Source organism: Ascaphus truei (genome assembly GCF_040206685.1).
Source record: "Ascaphus truei isolate aAscTru1 chromosome 2 unlocalized genomic scaffold, aAscTru1.hap1 SUPER_2_unloc_3, whole genome shotgun sequence".
Lineage (NCBI taxonomy): Eukaryota > Metazoa > Chordata > Amphibia > Anura > Ascaphidae > Ascaphus > Ascaphus truei.
Window position 1 is genome coordinate 446,146 of NW_027453817.1, and position 21,567 is coordinate 467,712.

Sequence of the window (21,567 nt, forward strand, 5' to 3'; positions counted from 1 at the left end):
TCTTACACACGACACGTTCCCACCTCTTACACCCGACACCTTCCCACCTCTTACACCCGACACGTTCCCACCTCTTACACTGACACGTTCCCACCTCTTACACCCGACACCTTCCCACCTCTTACACCCGACACCTTCCCACCTCTTACACTGACACCTTCCCACCTCTTACACCCGACACCTTCCCACCTCTTGCACCCGACACCTTCCCACCTCTTACACCCGACACCTTCCCACCTCTTACACCCGACACCTTCCCACCTCTTACACCCGACACGTTCCCACCTCTTACACCCGACACGTTCCCACCTCTTACACCCGACACCTTCCCACCTCTTACACCCGACACCTTCCCACCTCTTACACCCGACACGTTCCCACCTCTTTCACCCGACACGTTCCCACCTCTTGCACCCGACACGTTCCCACCTCTTGCACCCGACACCTTCCCACCTCTTACACCCGACACCTTCCCACCTCTTACACCCGACACCTTCCTACCTCTTACACCCGACACCTTCCCACCTCTTACACCCGACACCTTCCCACCTCTTACACCCGACACGTTCCCACCTCTTACACACGACACGTTCCCACCTCTTACACCCAACACCTTCCCACCTCTTACACCCAAAACCTTCCCTCCTGTTGTAACCAACATGTTCCTAGTTATTACACATGACAGAATACCATCTCTTGCACCAGACATATTTCAAGCTATTACACCCAACTCATTCCCAGCTCTTACACCGGACACTTTCCCACCTCTTACACCCGACACCTTCCCACCTCTTACACCCGACACGTTCCTAACGTTTACACCCATGTTCCGAACCCTGCCACGTTTTCCCTTCCTACAGTATGTTGAGATTGATTGTGTTATTGTTTGCAGGTAAGAATGACATATTTGGGGAGCCTCTGAATCTTTATGCACGGCCTGGGAAATCCAATGCAGATGTTAGGGCCCTCACGTACTGTGACCTGCACAAGATTCACCGGGAAGAACTGCTGGAGGTGCTGGACATGTACCCAGAATTTTCCGACTACTTCTGGACCAGCCTGGAAATCACTTTTAACCTCCGAGATGTGAGTTAATATTACTACAGCAGGTAACAATCAGGTAGATGAACAAGGGACAGCGTTGTTACACCACAAGATGGACGATACCTCTAAGTGTCAAAGAAAGATGAGAAAAGAGATAACTATGTTTCTCACAGGGAGAAACAAAAGTGTGAGGCAGCTGTGTGTGCAACAGGAAGAAATAACGTAAGATATAACTGTGTGTGTCACAGTGTTTGAAATGCACACACAGACCAAGTCAGAATGTGTATCTTGCAGTACGCTCCAAAAAGGTCCAGTAAAATACACACACCTCTAGATGAAGTATAATCAGATATCCAGGTATTGCCAGTGTAATTGTTATCAATATTGGTAACTTTGGCCACTTTGGATGTCCACCCCATCCTACATTCCATAGGTCCTCTTCCACCCCATCCTACATTCCATAGGCCCTCTTCCACCCCATCCTATATTCCATAGGTCCTCTTCCACCCCATCCTACATTCCATAGGTCTTCTTCCACCCCATCCTACATTCCATAGGTCCTCTTCCAGAACACCCTACATTCCATAGGTCGTCTTCCACCCCATCCTACATTCCATGGGTCCTCTTCCAGAACACCCTACATCGCATAGGTCCTCTTCCAGAACACCCTACATTCCATAGGTCCTCTTCCAGAACACCCTACATTCCATAGGTCCTCTTCCAGAACACCCTACAATAGCGTTATGACTAGTAGTACTTTTATACCCCTGTCCTGTCCGGATACACGTCCCACTTCTGCCTATTTGAATTTTAAAGATGGTTCTACTCTTGAAATAGTTATTTTACAGCTATGATTCCCAGCGCAGTAAGCACCTTCCCATCAGGACATCAACAATAGGCAGCTTCCTTCTCTGAGCTTTGTGTGTGCCCAAGTGTCCATGTCAGCATGTTCGACATAGCTTACAATACATGTGGTACATGCCGTTGGGACATAGCGTACATGGTATATGCCGTTGGGACATAGCGTACATGTGGTACATCCCATTGGGAAATAGCGTACATGTGGTACATGCCATTGGGACATAACGTACATGTGGTACATCCCATTGAGACATAGTGTTCATGTGGTACATGTAGTTGAAACATAGTGTTCATGTGGTACATGCTGTTGGGACATAGCGTTCATGTGGTACATCCCATTGGGACATAACGTACATGTGGTACATCCCATTGAGACATAGTGTTCATGTGGTACATCCCATTGAGACATAGTGTTCATGTGGTACATGTAGTTGAAACATAGTGTTCATGTGGTACATGTAGTTGGGACATAGCGTTCATGTGGTACATCCCATTGGGACATAGCGTACATGTGGTACATCCCATTGGGACATAGCGTACATGTGGTACATCCCATTGGGAGATAGCGTACATGTGGTACATCCCATTGGGAGATAGCGTACATGTGGTACATCCCATTGGGACATAGCGTACATGTGGTACATCCCATTGGGACATAGCGTACATGTGGTACATCCCATTGGGACATAGCGTTCATGTGGTACATGCCATTGGGACATAGCGTACATGTGGTACATGCCGTTGGAACATAGCGTACATGGTACATGCCGTTGGGACATAGCGTTCATGTGGTACATGCTGTTGGGACATAGCGTACATGTGGTACATCCCATTGGGACATAGCGTTCATGTGGTACATGCTGTTGGGACATAGCGTACATGTGGTACATCCCATTGGGACATAACGTACATGTGGTACATCCCATTGAGACATAGTGTTCATGTGGTACATCCCATTGAGACATAGTGTTCATGTGGTACATGTAGTTGAGACATAGTGTTCATGTGGTACTGTACATGTAGTTGGGACATAGCGTTCATGTGGTACATCCCATTGGGACATAGCGTACATGTGGTACATCCCATTGGGACATAGCGTACATGTGGTACATCCCATTGGGAGATAGCGTACATGTGGTACATCCCATTGGGAGATAGCGTACATGTGGTACATCTCATTGGGACATAGCGTTCATGTGGTACATGCCATTGGGACATAGCGTACATGTGGTACATGCCGTTGGAACATAGCGTACATGGTACATGCCGTTGGGACATAGCGTACATGGTACATGCCGTTGGGACATAGCGTTCATGTGGTACATGTCGTTGGGACATAGCGTTCATGTGGTACATGCTGTTGGGCCATAGCGTTCATGTGGTACATGCCATTGGGACATAGCGTACATGTGGTACATGCCGTTGGAACATAGCGTACATGGTACATGCCGTTGGGACATAGCGTTCATGTGGTACATGTCGTTGGGACATAGCGTTCATGTGGTACATGCTTTTGGGCCATAGCGTTCATGTGGTACATGCCGTTGGGACATAGCGTTCATGTGGTACATCCCATTGAGACATAGCGTTCATGTGGTACATGCCGTTGGGAGATAGCGTACATGTGGTACATCCCATTGAGACATAGCGTTCATGTGGTACATCCCATTGGGATATAGCGTACATGGTACATGCCGTTGGGACATAGCGTACATGTGGTACATCCCATTGAGACATAGCGTACATGTGGTACATCCCATTGAGACATAGCGTTCATATGGTACATGCCGTTGGGAGATAGCGTACATGTGGTACATCCCATTGAGACATAGCATTCATGTGGTACATCCCATTGGGATATAGCGTACATGGTACATGCCGTTGGGACATAGCGTACATGTGGTACATCCCATTGGGACATAGCGTACATGTGGTACATCCCATTGAGACATAGCGTTCATGTGGTACTGTACATGCCGTTGGGACATAGCGTACATGTGGTACATCCCATTGGGACATAGCGTACATGTGGTACATGCCGTTGGGACATAGCGTACATGTGGTACATGCTGTTGCGACATAGCGTTCATGTGGTACATGCCGTTGGGACATAGCGTGCATGTGGTACATCCCATTGGGACATAACGTACATGTGGTACATCCCATTGAGACATAGTGTTCATGTGGTACATGTAGTTGGGACATAACGCACATGTGGTACATCCCATTGGGACATAGCGTACATGTGGTACATCCCATTGGGACATAGCGTTCATGTGGTACATGCCATTGGGACACAGCGTACATGTGGTACATGCCGTTGGAACATAGCGTTTATGTGGTACATGCCGTTGGGACATAGCGTACATGGTACATGCCGTTGGGACATAGCATACATGTGGTACATGCCGTTGGGACATAGCGTACATGTAGTACATACCATGGGGACATAGCGTACATGTGGTACATGCTGTTGGTACATACTGTGGCGTACATGGTACATGCCATTGGGACATACTGTAGTGTTCATGTGGTACATGCCGTTGGGACATAGTGTACATGTGGTACATGCCGTTGGGACATACTGTAGCGTTCATGTGGTACATGCCGTTGGGACATACTGTAGCGTTCATGTGGTACATGCCATTGGGACATACTGTAGCGTTCATGTGGTACATGCCGTTGGCACATAGCGTTCATGTGGTACATGCCGTTGGGACATACTGTAGCGTTCATGTGGTACATGCCGTTGGGACATACTGTAGCGTTCATGTGGTTCATGCCGTTGGGACATACTGTAGCGTACATGTGGTACATGCCGTTGGGACATACTTTAGCATACCTATGGTACATGCCGTTGGCACATAGCGTTCATGTGGTACATGCCGTTGGGACATACTGTAGCGTACATGTGGTACATGCCGTTGGGACATACTGTAGCGTACATGTGGTACATGCCGTTGGCACATAGCGTTCATGTGGTACATGCCATTGGGACATACTGTAGCGTACATGTGGTACATGCCATTGGGACATACTGTAGCGTACATGTGGTACATGCCATTGGGACATACTGTAGCGTTCATGTGGTACTGCCGTTGGGACATACTGTAGTGTTCATGTGGTACATGCCATTGGGACATAGCGTACATGTGGTACATGCCGTTGGGACATACTGTAGCGTACATGTGGTACTGCCGTTGGGACATACTGTAGCGTACATGTGGTACATGCCATTGGGACATACTGTAGCGTTCATGTGGTACATGCCGTTGGGACATAGCGTTCATGTGGTACTGCCGTTGGGACATAGCGTACATGTGGTACATGCCGTTGGGACATACTGTAGCGTTCATGTGGTACATGCCGTTGGGACATACTGTAGCGTACATGTGGTACATGCCGTTGGGACATACTGTAGCGTACATGTGGTACATGCCAGTGGGACATACTGTAGCGTTCATGTGGTACATGCCGTTGGGACATACTGTAGCGTACATGTGGTACATGCCATTGGGACATACTGTAGCGTTCATGTGGTACATGCCGTTGGCACATAGCGTTCATGTGGTACATGCCGTTGGGACATAGCGTACATGTGGTACATGCCGTTGGGACATACTGTAGCGTTCATGTGGTACATGCCATTGGGACATACTGTAGCGTTCGTGTTACATGCCGTTGGGACATAGCGTTCATGTGGTACATGCCGTTGGGACATAGCGTACATGTGGTACATGCCATTGGGACATACTTATCGTTCATGTGGTACATGCTTTTGGGACATAGCGTACATGTGGTACATGCCTTTGGGACATAGCGTACATGTGGTACATGCCATTGGGACATAGCGTACATGTGGTACATGCCGTTGGGACATAGGGGCTGTAACAGGGACTTATCCCTGTTAAAAAACGTGCCTCTAATCCAGCAGTGTGCTGGGTAATTGCACACCAGCAATCAACCAACTCCACCTGCCTAATCAGACCTCTGTCAGAAAAAGTCTGTTCTGAGACACAGGAAAGGGATTCCGTAGTCCACAACTGGGCTGACCTGGGGAAGAACAGATGTCTTGAGCTGCAGAGGGACTGCAGGCTGACAGCAAGACAATTGGACAAGAACGCTATACCTGGACAGACATTGCCATAGCACACAAGGGTGTGGACCCAGGAGAGCAGAGAGGCCTCCCCTACAGCTTCAAGAACAGATAATACTTTCTTATGGGACTATTGTATATGTATGTATGTATTTATTTATATAGCACCATTACTGTACATAGCGCGTCACAGCAGTAATACACGTGGTAATCATATAAATAACAAATAGTACAAATAACAGATCATGGGAATAAGTGCTTCAGACATAAAAGTAACATTGTAGAAGAGGGTTCCCTGCTCCGAAGAGCTCACAATCTAATTGGTAGGTAGAACGTACAAAGACAGTAGGAGGGCATTCAGGTAAGTGCATCTGCAGGGGGCCAAGCTTTATGTATCGTGTATAGTATTAGCCACAGTGCTATTCATATGCTTCTTTAAGCAGGTGTGTCTTAAGATGGGTCTTAAAGGTGGATAGAGAGGGTGCTAGTCGGGTATTGAGGGGAAGAGCATTCCAGAGGTGCGGGGCAGTCAGTGAGAAAGGTTTAAGGCAGGAGAGGGCTTTAGATACGAAAGGGGTAGAGAGAAGACATCCTTGATCAGAACGCAAGAGTCGGGATGGTGCATAGCGAGAAATTAGGGCTGAGATGTAAGGAGGGGCAGAAGTGTGTAAAGCTTTAAAATTGAGGAGAAGAATGGAGTGTGAGATGCGGGATTTGATTGGAAGCCACAAGAGGGATTTCATCAGGGGAGGCGCTGAGACAGATTTAGGAAAGAGTAGAGTGAGTCTGGCAGCAGCGTTTAGGATAGATTGTAGGAGAGACAGGTGAGAGGCAGGAAGGCCGGACAGCAGGAGGTTACAGTAATCAAGACGGGAGAGAATGAGGACCTGAGTCAGAGTTTTAGCAGTCGAGCAACAGAGGAAAGGGCGTATCTTTGTTATATTGCGGAGGAAAAAGCGACAGGTTTTAGATATGTTTTCAATGTGAGGGGCGAATGTGAGAGAGGAGTCAAGTGTGACCCCTAAGCAGCGTGCTTGGGCTACTGGGTGAATGATGGTACTTCCAACAGTAATGTGGAAGGAGGTGGTAAGGCCAGGTTTGGGAGGAAGTATGAGGAGCTCTATTTTTGCCATGTTAAGTTTAAGTCGGCGGAGGGCCATCCAGGATGATATAGCAGAGAGACATTCAAAAACTTTGGTCTGTACAGCAGGTGTAATGTCAGGAGTTGAAAGGTAAATTTGTGTGTCATCAGCATAAAGGTGATATTTAAACCCAAGAGATAGATTAGGTCACCTAGAGAAAGTGTGTACAGAGAAAAGAGAAGAGGTCCCAGGACAGAGCCCTGGGGTACCCCCACAGAGAGATCGATAGAGGAGGAGGCGGTGTTAGCAAAAGAGACACTGAAAGTATGATGGGAGAGGTAAGAGGAGATCCAGGTTAGAGGTTTGTTCCGAATACCTAGAGTATGGAGAATGTGGAGGAGAAGAGGGTGGTCCACTGTGTCAAATGCTGCAGAGAGGTCGAGTAATATGAGCAGAGTGTAATGACCTCTGTCTTTGGCAGCATGGAGGTCATTAGTTATTTTAGTGAGCGCTGTTTCAGTGGAGTGAGTAGTGCGGGGGCCAGATTGTAGAGGGTCTAGGAGAGAATGGGTGTTGAGAAAGTGGAGCAGGCGAGAGAATACAAGACGTTCAAGAGGTTTAGAGGCAAAAGGCAGGAGGGAGACAGGTCGATAGTTAGAAAGACAGGTAGGTATATCTGTGTGTGTGTGTGTGTGTGTGTGTGTGTATATGTATATATATATATATATATATATAATGTGTGTATATATGTATGTTTGGGGGTAGTAATTAGCTTTGCTACCCACCCAGATAGAGGGGGCTGGACTACATGTGTAGATATTCTCCAAAGCGGAGTAGGTCTTTCTTTTGTTTCTTTTGAATGTTTTGCTGTGTTAAAGGGACAGGCGCAATAAAGCCTCATTTTAGTTTACTTTAAACGGTCTCCATTGTGCACGTCTTTACGTGGGCCTATGCTGTAAGCCTTATCGAGGCCTTTTCACCAAAAAGGCCTCCTGCTATTCAGTAAGCCTGGATACGTGGCCGATAAAAGCCTTTGTCTGCATTTAAATAATAAAATAAAATTGCCCGGCGAGCCACGATACGCCACTTATCAGCGAGTTCTCACATTCGTGCATTTCTTGTGGCCTCGAGTAGGTTATCCGGGCTCTAGAATGGCGATTTCCTAAGAAAAACCTCTCGCCAGGAAAACATACTGTATCATGAAGGTGGTGCGAGATAGCTGTGTGTGCCACGGGAAGATGTGAGAGATAGCTGTGTGTGCCACGGGAAGATGTGAGAGGTAGTGGTGTGTGTACCACAGGAAGACTTGCGAGATAGCGGTGTGTGTGCCATAAGAAGACGTGGTATATAGTGGTGTGTGTGCCACTGGAAGACGTGCGTGATAGCTGTGTGTGCCACGGGAAGATGTGCAAGATAGCTGTGTGTGTGCCACGGGAAGACGTGCGAAATAGCGGTGTGTGTGCCACGGGAAGATGTGAGAGATAGCTGTGTGTGCCATGGGAAGACGTGAGAGATAGTGATGTGTGTGCCACGGGAAGACTTGCGAGGTAGCGGTGTGTGCCACGGGAAGACGTGAGGTAGCGGTGTGTGTGCCACGGGAAGACGTGCGAGATAGCGATTTGTGTGCCATGGGAAGATGTGAGAGAGAGCTGTGTGTGCTACGGGAAGATGGAAGAGACAGTGGTGTGTGTGCCACGGGAAGACGTGAAAGGTAGAGGTGTGTGTGCCATGAGAAGACGTGCGAGATAGTGGTGTGTGTGCCACGGGAAGACGTGCGAGATAGCGGTGTGTGTGCCATGAGAAGACGTGCGAGATAGCGGTGTGTGTGCCACGGGAAGATTTGCGAGATAGCGGTGTGTGTGCCATGAGAAGACGTGCGAGATAGCGGTGTGTGTGCCACGGGAAGATTTGCGAGATAGCGGTTTGTGTGCCACTGGAAGACGTGAGGGATAGCGTTGTGTGCCACGGAAAGACGTGAGAGATAGCGGTGTGTTTCCTGGAACCAGGGTCACGAATGATGTATGAATAGTTCCAGTTAGCTTAACTCATGTCTTCCCTCTTCCAAAGCATGACAAGTCCTTAATGTCTTTCTTAATTTTATTGCTGGATTAGAAAACACAGGAACTTGTGGGTGTAGTGTAGGCAGAGAGTGCTTCTCTATGTGTGGGCAGAGAGTGCTTCTCTATGTGTGGGCAGAGAGCGCTTCTCTATGTGTGGGCAGAGAGCGCTTCTCTATGTGTGGGCAGAGAGCACTTCTCTATGTGTGGGTAGAGAGCGCTTCTCTATGTGTGGGCAGAGAGCGCTTCTCTATGTGTGGGCAGAGAGTGCTTCTCTATGTGTGGGCAGAGAGTGCTTCTCTATGTGTGGGCAGAGAGTGCTTCTCTATGTGTGGGCAGAGAGCGCTTCTCTATGTGTGGGCAGAGAGCGCTTCTCTATGTGTGGGCAGAGAGCGCTTCTCTATGTGTAGGCAGAGAGTGCTTCTCTATGTGTGGGCAGAGAGGGCTTCTCTATGTGGGATGCTTCTATGGGGTTAGACTATGGTAAGAGAGAAAGGCCTTACCAGAGGTGGATGCAGACAGGTCTGCACTCACTGTGATCTAGGGTATAAAGGAAGTGAGGAGCAATGTGGGTAAAGGGAATAGCCTTGGGACAGACCATCTTGAACAAACAGGAGGGGGGCAGGCTAGCCCATGCTGAGAAGCTCAGAGGTTGCCGTAGCAACTCACTGGCTGCCTGCTCACAGGCAGAAAGGGCAACATATTGATACATCACACAGGCACGGTGTGTGTATGTGGAACAAATGCCTGCAGCTGAACTTAAGGAGCTGACAAGCAAAAGGGGGGTCGGGCAGAAATGTGATTCTTGTTCCATGACACTCCCCGTCTGGTATCTGGAGATACCACTATATAACTGGAATATGTGGAACATATGTGCAATGCATAACAAAGATAACATCACATTCTCAAACAATGCAAGAGTCCATGTCCACATAACGATGTGACACCGGCCGGTATCACTGGTATCAAGGTTCTTTGGCAAAGGTTCTTTGGCAAAGGATGCAGGGTGGATGCACAGCTCCAGGTTTGCTGGTCGCACCACAATGTCTTTGTATAAAAGTCTCTGGCACTGTTTCCTTTTAGCCTTGTGAGAGTACAGTCTTTTTGTCTCTGTAGTTTTACCCACAGAGTGCATCCTCTTGTAGGTATGCCAGTCGTGGTAGCTTGTCGCTCTGTCACCTGGCGTTCGGCAGAAGGAGATGGCTTTTGGCTCCTTGCGGAAGTGGAACAACACTTCTGGAAGACTGGCTGTCAAGTCCAGCCCAATGAAGAGGGCGTCGTTCAGGGGGACTCCCTGGAGCTGAGCGCTGGGGCTGAACACTACCCGGATTTGATCAGGTTCCTGAGGGTGGTAGGCCCTAGATGATTGGGGGTACCGGCCTTCTTCACCTTTCTCCATTGGAGGTGCTGGCCGGTAAAGACTATCTTCTGGATGAAGGCCAAAAGGTTGTTTTTGGTCTCTAGTTCCCTTTTAGGGTTGCGGAGGTGCGAAGTGATGGCATGTTCGGCATTGTTTGGGAAGCGTCCTTTTGGTGAATGGAATGGTAGCGGAGTCACCCAACTGCCTAGTCCGTCTTTAGAGAGCTCCTTGACAGTTAACCTCGGGAATCCTCTATCTTCCCTCGATGGTGTTTGTTTGCCGTCCCTTGTTGTTTGGAACGCTGTGCACCGTAGGTCATCGGTGCATTTCTCTTGCACGAGAACATCTCCGCGTAGTTTGGTGAAACGCTTTTGTGTCTCTCTGTTGACTGCCATCGGGGGGTTATTGTCTCCCTGGACGTGACGAAGAACAGTCTCTTTTGCCCTAGTGAATCCCTTTATGAAATATCTCTGTGGCTGTCTCTTTTTAGACGTGTGAGAGGACAGTCCTTTTGACACTGTGGCTTCACCTGTAGAGCGCAATCTTTTGCGGCTACGCCAGCCGTGGCAGCCGGCTGCTTTGTCGCTTGACACTCTGTGGAGAGGAACAACTGTACGCCTTAGTCGTGCCATTGCTCGCGAGAGGACTGTTTGATTGTTTATTGCCATTTGGGCGATCCCTTTGTCGGTCACCTTTGGGAGGTCACTTCCTTCCCTTGGTGGAGTCGACTCATCATCCTTAGCTGTCTGGACTGCTGAGCATCCCAGGCCATTGTCACATTCCTCCGATGTGAGGATGTTTTTGTTGATCTCAGGGGTGCGACCTTGTCTTTTCTCTTCACTTGGCCCTTTGGTCACTTGGAGATGGCCAAGACATGGTTCAGAGAGAGATGTGTGTCCACATTCTGTTACCACCGTTCTGTGGGGGTCAACATAGTCTTGCCCGTGCTGTGCTCTCTGTTGGTGCACGCGTTTCCCACTATCACCCATCCTAGGTCAAGTCTTTGGGCGTATGGTGCGTTGTGGGGTCCGTTATGCTGTTTACGGACTTTATGTACCCTCATGATGTCCCTGCCGAGCAGCAGCAAGATCTTGGCGCCTTGTTCTACCGGCCGGATGTGGTTGGCTATTCCTTTGAGGTGGGGGTAATGGCGTGCCACGTCTGGTGTGGGAATCTCGTCCCTGTTTGTGGCCATGTGGTTACACTCGATGAGTGTGGGGAGAGCTATTTTCACTCTGTTATCCACTGAACATATGATGTAACCGCTTGCTCTTCTCCCTGTTGACTCAGTTGACCCTACACAGGTTCTGAGGGTGTAGGGTGAGGCATTATCCTGTAAGTTGAATAGGTTGAAGAACTCCGTCTTCGCCAATGATCTGTTGCTTTGGTCGTCGAGGATTGCGTACATCCGAATAGCCTTCTCAGGTTGTCCCTGGGGGTGCACCGCGACAAGGCATATTTTGGAGCAGGACATTTTGTCACCTTCTTTTCCGCAAACCTCAGTGCGCTGAGATGTGACGGATGTCGGCTCTCCTTCCTCTTTCTTCCCGCCATGCTCCGCTACGGAGGATGGGTTGTGGAGTTGGTGGAGTGTCAACGCCTCTGGGTGTAACGATGTCACGTGCTTGTCACTTTCGCACACTGTGCATTTGATCTCTTCTTTACAGTGCCTGGCTAGGTGAGTCGTGGAATCGCAGCACCTGAAGCAAACTCTGAATTCTCCAAGTAACCTATTGCGTTCCTCTAGGGACTTCATCCTGAACCCAAAGCACTCGTTAAGTGGGTGTGGCTTCTTGTGTATGGGACATTCCTTGTTTGGGTCCCTTGGTTCCTTGTCTCCGGCGACCGACTGATCGGGAGTAGTTTGGGTCGTGGGAGGCACGTCCGTCCTGTGGACCGAGATGGGTGTTTGAGTGTTACCGTATCTCGTCACGGGTCTCTCATTCCTCAGGCTGCTTGCACTGTGTGTGGTTTGCGCACCTAAGATGAAACTGGGATCGTTCCTTGTCCTTGCCGCTTCGCGGATGAAGCTCACGAAGAATGAGAATGGGGGGAAGGCGACTTGCTTCTCCCTTTTGTATTTGGAGCCTTGTGAGATCCATTTTTCTTGGAGGTTGTAGGGTAGCTTCTCCAGGATGGGTCTCACTCCACGAGCTGAGTCTAGGGCGTTGAGACCTATTAAGGAATGGTCTTTCCTCACGAACTCCATTTCTTGCAGCAGGTCCCCGAGCTCTCGTAACTTCGAGTAGTCTTTAGTTGTGATCCTGGGGAAGCTGTCGATTCTTTTGAAGAGCGAATCCTCGACCGCTTCGGGGTTGCCGTAGGACTCTTCCAGCCTTTCCCACACTAGGTCAAGACCTACTTGGGGTTGATGCGCGTTTGCCGTCCGAAGTCTCTGCGCTTGCTCCCTGGATACGTTCCCCAGGAACTTGACTAACAGGTTGAGCTCTTCCCTTGCTGAGAAGTCCAAGCTGTCGATTGCGTCTTTGAACGTGAACTTCCACGTCCGGTAGTTCTCAGGGCGGTCGTCGAAGCTGATGAGTCCTGCGTGCACCAAGTCGCGCCGGATCATGTACTTGGCTATGCCTGTCAGACCTGAGACATCGGCGCGTTTGTCCCGTTCTGAGGTAGTTGCTGGGAGGGTCCGTGCGGTCGCCTCTTCCTTGGCGTGGACGCGTGATGACTGCTGGCCAGTGTGAGGGGCTATAGCAAACAAACAGTAGATGGCGCTCTAATACTATAAATTATTAAAGTGAAGGTGTATAATATGTGATATACAAAAAATGCAACGTGATATTATATAAAAATAAACAAGTGCAAGTATGGGTACAATAAAATCACTCAAACCCTTAGATGGACTGTTTCAAGGTCCAAGAAACAGTATGCACAGGAAAAACCAGGGGAGCGGTTGTACCTTAAAAATAAAAACAAGATCTACATAGTGTAAAACTGTTAAGCACAATGAAGTGGTCTCTAAGAAAATTAGAAATCTGAATAGGAAGGCTATAACACATATAACCAACCCATATGGTTTAAACCACAAGAGGAGTTGAGATTTTAAGCAGAGACAAACACAGGGATAAAACAAAACACTTTTATCCATAAATGAATGAATTGGAGGCTTACAGAATCCAAAAGGATTAACAGCATAGGGAGTAGGTAATCATCCGATCATCCGATCACTGCTACTGCTGCACGCCACCCGACTGTGTCTCGAACAGCCGTCACGTCACTTCCGGGATTCCGGCCGGTTGGAGATGACGTCACAGGCTCAATGTTCTCTCTCTCTCAGTCTCAGGGTCACACTCAACGCGTTTCGACGCATGTTGTTCCTCTGTAGGTACTCAGGCGTGCAACCGCGTCCAAAGTCCAAGAGTATCCAAAATGTAGTGTAGGCTGCACTGCAACAAGGAGAGTTTGTAAGGCTTCAATACTCCAATTTTCTGGTCAGTTGAACACTCGATGCCTGAAACCTCTCCGCGTCTAGCGTCACAGCCACGAGGGTCAGCGAGTCCAAGCTGTCATAACTGCTTGTCTGCTTTTGCCAAGGCGCCTCGGTTTGCGGAGCTTCAGGTCTCTAGTATTCCCAGCGGTTGTACACTCGATATCCTCGGTATTTCCCAGCGTCTGCCGTGACGTGATTCTTGTTCCACGACAGTGTGTGCCACGGGCAGACATGAGAGATAGCGGTGTGTGTGAGAGATAGCGGTGTGTGTGCCACGGGAAGACATGAGAGATAGCGATGTGTGTGCCACGGGAAGACATGCGAGATAGCGGTGTGTGTGAGAGATAGCTGTGTGTGCCACGGGAAGACATGAGAGATAGCGATGTGTGTGAGAGATAGCTGTGTGTGCCACGGGAAGACATGAGAGATAGCGATGTGTGTGAGAGATAGCTGTGTGTGCCACGGGAAGACATGAGAGATAGCGATGTGTGTGAGAGATAGCTGTGTGTGCCACGGGAAGACATGAGAGATAGCGATGTGTGTGAGAGATAGCTGTGTGTGCCACGGGAAGATGTGAGAGATAGCGGTGTGCGCCATGGGAAGACATGAGAGATAGCTGTGTGTGTGCCACGGGAAGACATGAGAGATAGCGATGTGTGTGCCACGGGAAGACATGAGAGATAGCGATGTGTGTGAGAGATAGCTGTGTGTGCCACGGGAAGATGTGAGAGGTGGCTGTGTGTGCCACGGGAAGACATGAGAGATAGCGGTGTGTGTGAGAGATAGCTGTGTGTGCCACGGGAAGATGTGAGAGATAGCGGTGTGTGCCACGTCTCCCTAGCATTATGGGATATAATTGTAGATGGCCGTATTGTTCACCGTGACAAATAGCTGTATAACGGTAACTAGCTGTGAGTCTCAGTGGAAGGTGCATATACGGGCCACGGCTGATGGCTGTATAGGTGACAGTTGTTGATAGCCGTGTAGGTGAAAGTGGCAGATAGCTGTGTGTGTTGGCGTGGTACAATTCTCTTACAGCCGCCACGTTCCTTTCAGACCAACATGATCCCGGGGTCTCCGGGCAGCGAGGACTCGGACAGCGGGTTTAACCGCCAGCGCCGCCGCAAGCTGTCCTTCCGCCGACGCACGGACAACGGGCAGTCCCAGGGCGGCGTGTGCAGTGCAGAGAGCGGGCAGGGTATGTGCAGGGAGCGCTGCGTGGGATTAACCCCTTATCTGCCACGCCAGCCCGTCCGCTCAACATCGCTCGCGGGTTTCTGCGGCAGAACCTGTATCTGTCACCGAAACTCAGACCCCCCCCCCCCCTCCTTTCACTACCCACAGTAACAGAGAGAACCTCCCCCCCCCCCCCAACCCCACCTATCCCCCGCATTTCCCACGGAACAGAGGCAGTAACGGCCGAGAGAAATCCCCCCCCCCCCACACTGTCCTTTCTCCTACCCCCCCCCCCCACTCTGCCCATTCTCACACCCCCACTCTGTCCATTCTTTCTCCCCCACTCTGTCCATTCTCTCTCCCCCACTCTGTCCATTCTCCTACGCTCCCCCCCACTCCCCCCATTCTCTCTCCCCCCACTCTGCCCATTCTCATACACCCCCACTCTGTCCATTCTCTCTCCCCCACTCTGTCCATTCTCCTACGCTCCCCCCCCACCCCCCCCATTCTCTCTCCCCCCCCACTCTGCCCATTCTCATACACCCCCACTCTGTCCATTCTCTCTCCCCCACTCTGTCCATTCTCCTACGCTCCCCCCCACCCCCCCCATTCTCTCTCCCCCCCCACTCTGCCCATTCTCATACACCCCACACTCTGCCCATTCTCCTACCCCCCCCCACTCTGCCCATTATCTCCCCCCCCCCCCACTCTGCCCATTCTCTCACCCCCCCCCCCCGTTCACTTCCCACAGTAACAGAGAGAAATCCCCCAATCCCCCCGCATTTCCCACGGTCACAGAGGCAGTAACGGCCGGGAGAAATCCCCCCCCCCACTCTGTCCTTTCAACTACCCTCCCACCCACTCCCCCCCATTCTCTCTCCCCCCCCACTCTGCCCATTCTCAAGACCCCACACTCTGCCCATTCTCAACACCCCACACTCTGCCCATTCTCCTACACCCCCACTCTGCCCATTCTCCCCCCCCCCACACTGCCCATTCTCCTACACCCCCACTCTGCCCATTCTCCTACACCCCCACTCTGCCCATTCTCCTACACCCCCACTCTGCCCATTCTCCTACACCCCCACTCTGCCCATTCTCCTACACCCCCACTCTGCCCATTCTCCTACCCCCCCACTCTGCCCATTCTCTCACCCCACCCCACTCTGCCCATTCTCCTACCCCCCCACTCTGCCCATTCTCCTACCCCCCCACTCTGCCCATTCTCTCACCCCCCCCCCACACTGTCCTTTCTCCTACCCCCCCCCACTCTGCCCATTCTCACACCCCCACTCTGTCCATTCTTTCTCCCCCACTCTGCCCATTCTCCTACACCCCCACTCTGCCCATTCTCCTACACCCCCACTCTGCCCATTCTCCTACACCCCCACTCTGCCCATTCTCCTACACCCCCCACTCTGCCCATTCTCTCACCCCCTCCCCACTCTGCCCATTCTCCTACACCCCCACTCTGCCCATTCTCTCACCCCCCACTCTGCCCATTCTCTCACCCCCCCCACTCTGCCCATTCTCCTACACCCCCACTCTGCCCATTCTCCCCCCCACTCTGCCCATTCTCTCCCCCCCACTCTGCCCATTCTCTCCCCCCCACTCTGTCCATTCTCCTCCCCACTCTGCCCATTCTCTCCCCCCCCACTCTGCCCATTCTCCTACTCCCCCACTCTGCCCATTCTCCTACTCCCCCACTCTGCCCATTCTCCTACTCCCCCACTCTGCCAATTCTCCCCCCCACTCTGCCCATTCTCTCCCCACCCCCACACTCTGCCCATTCTCTCCCCCCCCAACACTCTGCCCATTCTCTCCCCCCCACACTCTGCCCATTCTTCCCCCCCCCCACTCTGCCCATTATCTCTCCCCCCACTCTGTCCATTCTCTCACCCCCCCCCCCGTTCACTTCCCACAGTAACAGAGAGAAATCCACCCAATCCCCCCGCATTTCCCACGGTCACAGAGGCAGTAACGACCGAGAGAAATCCCCCCCCCCCCCACTCTGCCCATTCTCTCACCCCCCCACTCTGCCCATTCTCTCACCCCCCCCCCACTCTGCCCATTCTCCTACACCCCCACTCTGCCCATTCTCTCACCCCCCCCCCACTCTGCCCATTCTCCTACCCCCCCACTCTGCCCATTCTCCTACTCCCCCACTCTGCCCATTCTCCTACACCCCCACTCTGCCCATTCTCCCCCCTCCCACTCTGCCCATTCTCTCACTACCCCACTCTGCCCATTCTCTCACCCCCCACTCTGCCCATTCTCTCACCCCCCACTCTGCCCATTCTCTCACTACCCCACTCTGCCCATTCTCTCACCCCCCACTCTGCCCATTCTCTCACCCCCCACTCTGCCCATTCTCTCACCCCCCACTCTGCCCATTCTCTCACCACCCCACTCTGCCCATTCTCTCACCCCCCACTCTGCCCATTCTCTCCCCCCCCCCACTCTGCCCATTCTCTCCACCCCCACTCTGCCCATTCACCCCTCCCACTCTGCCCATTCTCTCACCACCCCACTCTGCCCATTCTGTCACCCCCCACTCTGCCCATTCTCTCCCCCCCACTCTGCCCATTCGCCCCCCCCCACTTTGCCCATTCTCCCCCCCCCACTCTGACCATTCTCCTACCCCCCACTCTGCCCATTCTCGTATCCCCCCACTCTGCCCATTCTCTCTCCCCCCCCACTCTGCCCATTCTCTCCCCCCCCACTCTGCCCATTCTCTCCCCCCCCACTCTGCCCATTCTCCTACACCCCCACTCTGCCCATTCTCAACACCCCACACTCTGCCCATTCTCAACACCCAACACTCTGCCCATTCTCTCACCCCCCCACTCTGCCCATTCTCTCACCCCCCCACTCTGCCCATTCTCTCACCCCCCCACTCTGCCCATTCTCTCACCCCCCCACTCTGCCCTTTCTCTCACCCCCCCACTCTGCCCATTCTCCTACACCCCCACTCTGCCCATTCTCTCACCCCCCCACTCTGCCCATTCTCTCACCCCCCCACTCTACCCATTCTCCTACACCCCCACTCTGCCCATTCCCCCCTCCCACTCTGCCCATTCTCTCACCACCCCACTCTGCCCATTCTCTCACCCCCCACTCTGCCCATTCTCTCCCCCCCACTCTGCCCATTCTCTCCCCCCCACTCTGCCCATTCTCCCCCCCACTTTGCCCATTCTCCCCCCCACTTTGCCCATTCTCCCCCCCCCCCCACTCTGGCCATTCTCCTACCCCCCCACTCTGCCCATTCTCCTACACCCCCATTCTGCTCATTCTCTCCCCCCCCCTCTGCCCATTCTTCCCCCCACTCTGCCCATTCTCTCCCCCCCACTCTGCCCATTCTCCTACCCCCCCACTCTGCCCATTCTCCTACCCCCCCACTCTGCCCATTCTCTCCCCCCCCACTCTGCCCATTCTCTCCCCCCCCCACTCTGCCCATTCTCCTACTCCCCCACTCTGCCCATTCCCCCCTCCCACTCTGCCCATTCTCTCAGCACCCCACTCTGCCCATTCTCTCCCCCCCTCTGCCCATTCTCCCCCCCACTTTGCCCATTCTCCCCCCCCCCCCCACTCTGGCCATTCTCCTACCCCCCACTCTGCCCATTCTCGTATCCCCCCCACTCTGCCCATTCTCTCCCCCCCCCCCCCACTCTGCCCATTCTCTCCCCCCCCCCACTCTGCCCATTCTCCTACCCCCCCACTCTGCCCATTCTCCCCCCCCCACTCTGCCCATTCTCCCCCCCCACTCTGCCCATTCTCCCCCCCCACTCTGCCCATTCTCCTACACCCCCACTCTGCCCATTCTCTCCCCCCCACACTCTGCCCATTCTCTCCCCCCCACACTGCCCATTCTCTCCCCCCCCCCACTCTGCCCATTCTCCCCCCCCCCACTCTGCCAATTCTCCCCCCCTCTGCCAATTCTTCCCCCCTCTGCCCATTCTCTCCCCCCCACACTCTGCCCATTCTCTCCCCCCCACACTCTGCCCATTCTCTCCCCCCCGCACTGCCCATTCTCCCCCCCCCCCACTCTGCCAATTCTCCCCCCCCCCACACTCTGCCCATTCTCTCCCCCCACACTGCCTCCCCACCACCTCCAAACCGCTAATCCTCCCAGGGCAGGTCACGCTGCTCGGGCCTAGCCCGTGTTTCACCCCGGCCAAGCCTCCCTCTAGTACTGCTATCACACCCACGCATGGAGAGAGAGAGTATTCCCATAGAGCATGGATGGTATTGCCTGCATTACTGAGACACATTACTCTCTCTGTCTCAGATGCCGGGGACAGTAGGAAGTCTCAGAGATCAGGGCATCTGAGCAGGAACAGCCCAGCAGCGGAGGCGAAGGGCGCGGCGTGGGAGGAGCAGCGCAGCAGCGGCCCCTCCAACACCCCCTCTAGTGACGATGAGCTGACGGCTCCAGGCTCAAACCCCATCGAATTGTCACCAACACGGGCAACGTGTAGCAACACCAACTTCCCTGCAGCCAACAGGGGAGAGGCGGTGGGGGATCCCAGCCCAGCCGACGTGTGCAATCATCTGTCAGGTACCAGACCCCACCACCGTGTACGGAGCCAGTGAGGGTATGGGAGGAAACACCGAGATAATGGGAGGCGAGAGAGGGAGGTGTGACTGAGAGAAGGCAGGGGTGCACCAGCAAGGGAGGGCGAGGAAGGTGCGAGCGAGGTGTGGGAGATGGGGCAATCATTGAGGCACCACTGCGAGTGGCAATGATGGAAAAGCCACCTTCTGCTGGCAGAGGAGATGAGAAGTGGAGATAGAGGAAACCCGTTGAGAAGGGATGGATAGGCAGTCACAAGGCAATGGGCGGGCAATCATTTGCAGCCAACTAGCGTTTCTTGCATTGCTTCTCCAGGGGCTTTTTCGGGGGTCTCAAACATCTTCAGCTTTTGGGGGGACAGAGGTGAGCAGCAGTACCAGGAGCTGCCACGGTGCACCATCCCTGCCCACGCCACGCTCCACGTTCCTGTGCCTTCCATGAGCCGGCGGCAGAAATGTGAACTGGGGAGCAGACTGGATCTCCTGCAGAAACAGCTGAACAGGTACCATCATCTTCCCGACATGGACACGCTCCCTTTGCTGTCTCGCCTCACTCGCTCTTTTCATTCTGCCACCTCCTCCTTTCCTCTCAACCTTGCCTCTCCACCATCTCTTTTCCTTCTATTTCCTACCTCTTCCCATCACGTTCTCTCATCTTCCTCTCCTTTCCTCTCCCCCTTCTCCTATCTTTCCACTTTCGTCATGTAACCCACACAAGGGTCCTCTCTCACCCCACTGTCCACTGCATTTCACCCTTCTCTGTCCCTTCTCTCTGTCATATCCCCCACTCTCTCTGTTTAGTTATACACATGTTAACGATATGATATAACTCTTCCCCTTTCTTCTTGTCTCTCTTTCTTACAGCCTTCCTCTTTCTTTCAACCCTCTCCCACCTCTTTGTCGTCCTCAGGTTGGAGAGTCGCATGGTGACCGACATTAACACCATCATGCAGCTGCTGCAGAAGCAGGTGGTCCTGGTGCCCCCAGCATACAGCACCGTGTCCTCTCCCCCACAGGTGGTGGGTTACCCTCCCTGCAGAGAGCAGATGGTAGCGACCGTTCTCCCAGTACAGTCTCAGACACTGGCATCTTCTTCTCAGGTACCCAAAGTCCTCCCACTGACCCCACTCCATCCCAACAGCAGGTCCATCCCAACAGCAGGTCCTTCTCTCCGCCTTCCGGGGAAGAGACTCCTCTCACCTCTGCCACCACTTCCCTTTCTAATATATATATATACTACACAGGTAGTGGGGAACTCACAGGGGTACGGGTAATTGGAGGGTCCTTCCCCTGTAGCACACAGGTAGTGGGGAACTCACAGGGGTACGGGTAATTGGAGGGTCCTTCCCCTGTAGCACACAGGTAGTGGGGAACTCACAGGGGTACGGGTAATTGGAGGGTCCTTCCCCTGTAGCACACAGGTAGTGGGGAACTCACAGGGGTACGGGTAATTGGAGGGTCCTTCCCCTGTGGCACACAGGTAGTGGGGAACTCACAGGGGTACGGGTAATTGGGGGGTTTTGTGAGAAAGAAACGTAATTAGGATTTTTTACAATTGTAGTTTTGTAAGTGATGTTCTGTATGTGGGGGGTCACGGAGCCTGTGAGAGAGAGGGGGGGGGCTCAGAAAGTTTGGAAATGGGGAATATTTTCACATTTTGTTTTATTTTTCTTAGCAAAAAGTGTTTTTTAGAAGCTATATTGTAATAATACATATATACGCACGCACGCACGCATATACATATATATATATACACACACACACAGTATATCACACTACTGTGTGTATCTCTGTTCATCATTTTCTTTTCTATTTTCCGTGTGTTAAGACCTGGAATTGGCAGTAATTTCCCTTATAACAATCTGTGTCGCATG

At 52.2% G+C, this 21,567-nt stretch overlaps 1 protein-coding gene across 3 annotated transcripts in view; it reads left to right on the top strand.

The window, feature by feature from the left end:
• LOC142473273 (voltage-gated inwardly rectifying potassium channel KCNH2-like) overlaps positions 1-21,567 on the top strand; it is a 427,634-nt gene that overhangs the window by 400,394 nt on the left and 5,673 nt on the right. For all 3 annotated transcript variants that reach the window (XM_075580479.1, XM_075580478.1, XM_075580480.1), the window contains 5 exons: positions 893-1,086; positions 15,002-15,143; positions 19,410-19,679; positions 20,010-20,196; positions 20,604-20,793. In XM_075580479.1, coding sequence (XP_075436594.1) covers positions 893-1,086; positions 15,002-15,143; positions 19,410-19,679; positions 20,010-20,196; positions 20,604-20,793 — 983 coding nt within the window. The remainder of the gene's footprint in view (positions 1-892; positions 1,087-15,001; positions 15,144-19,409; positions 19,680-20,009; positions 20,197-20,603; positions 20,794-21,567) is intronic.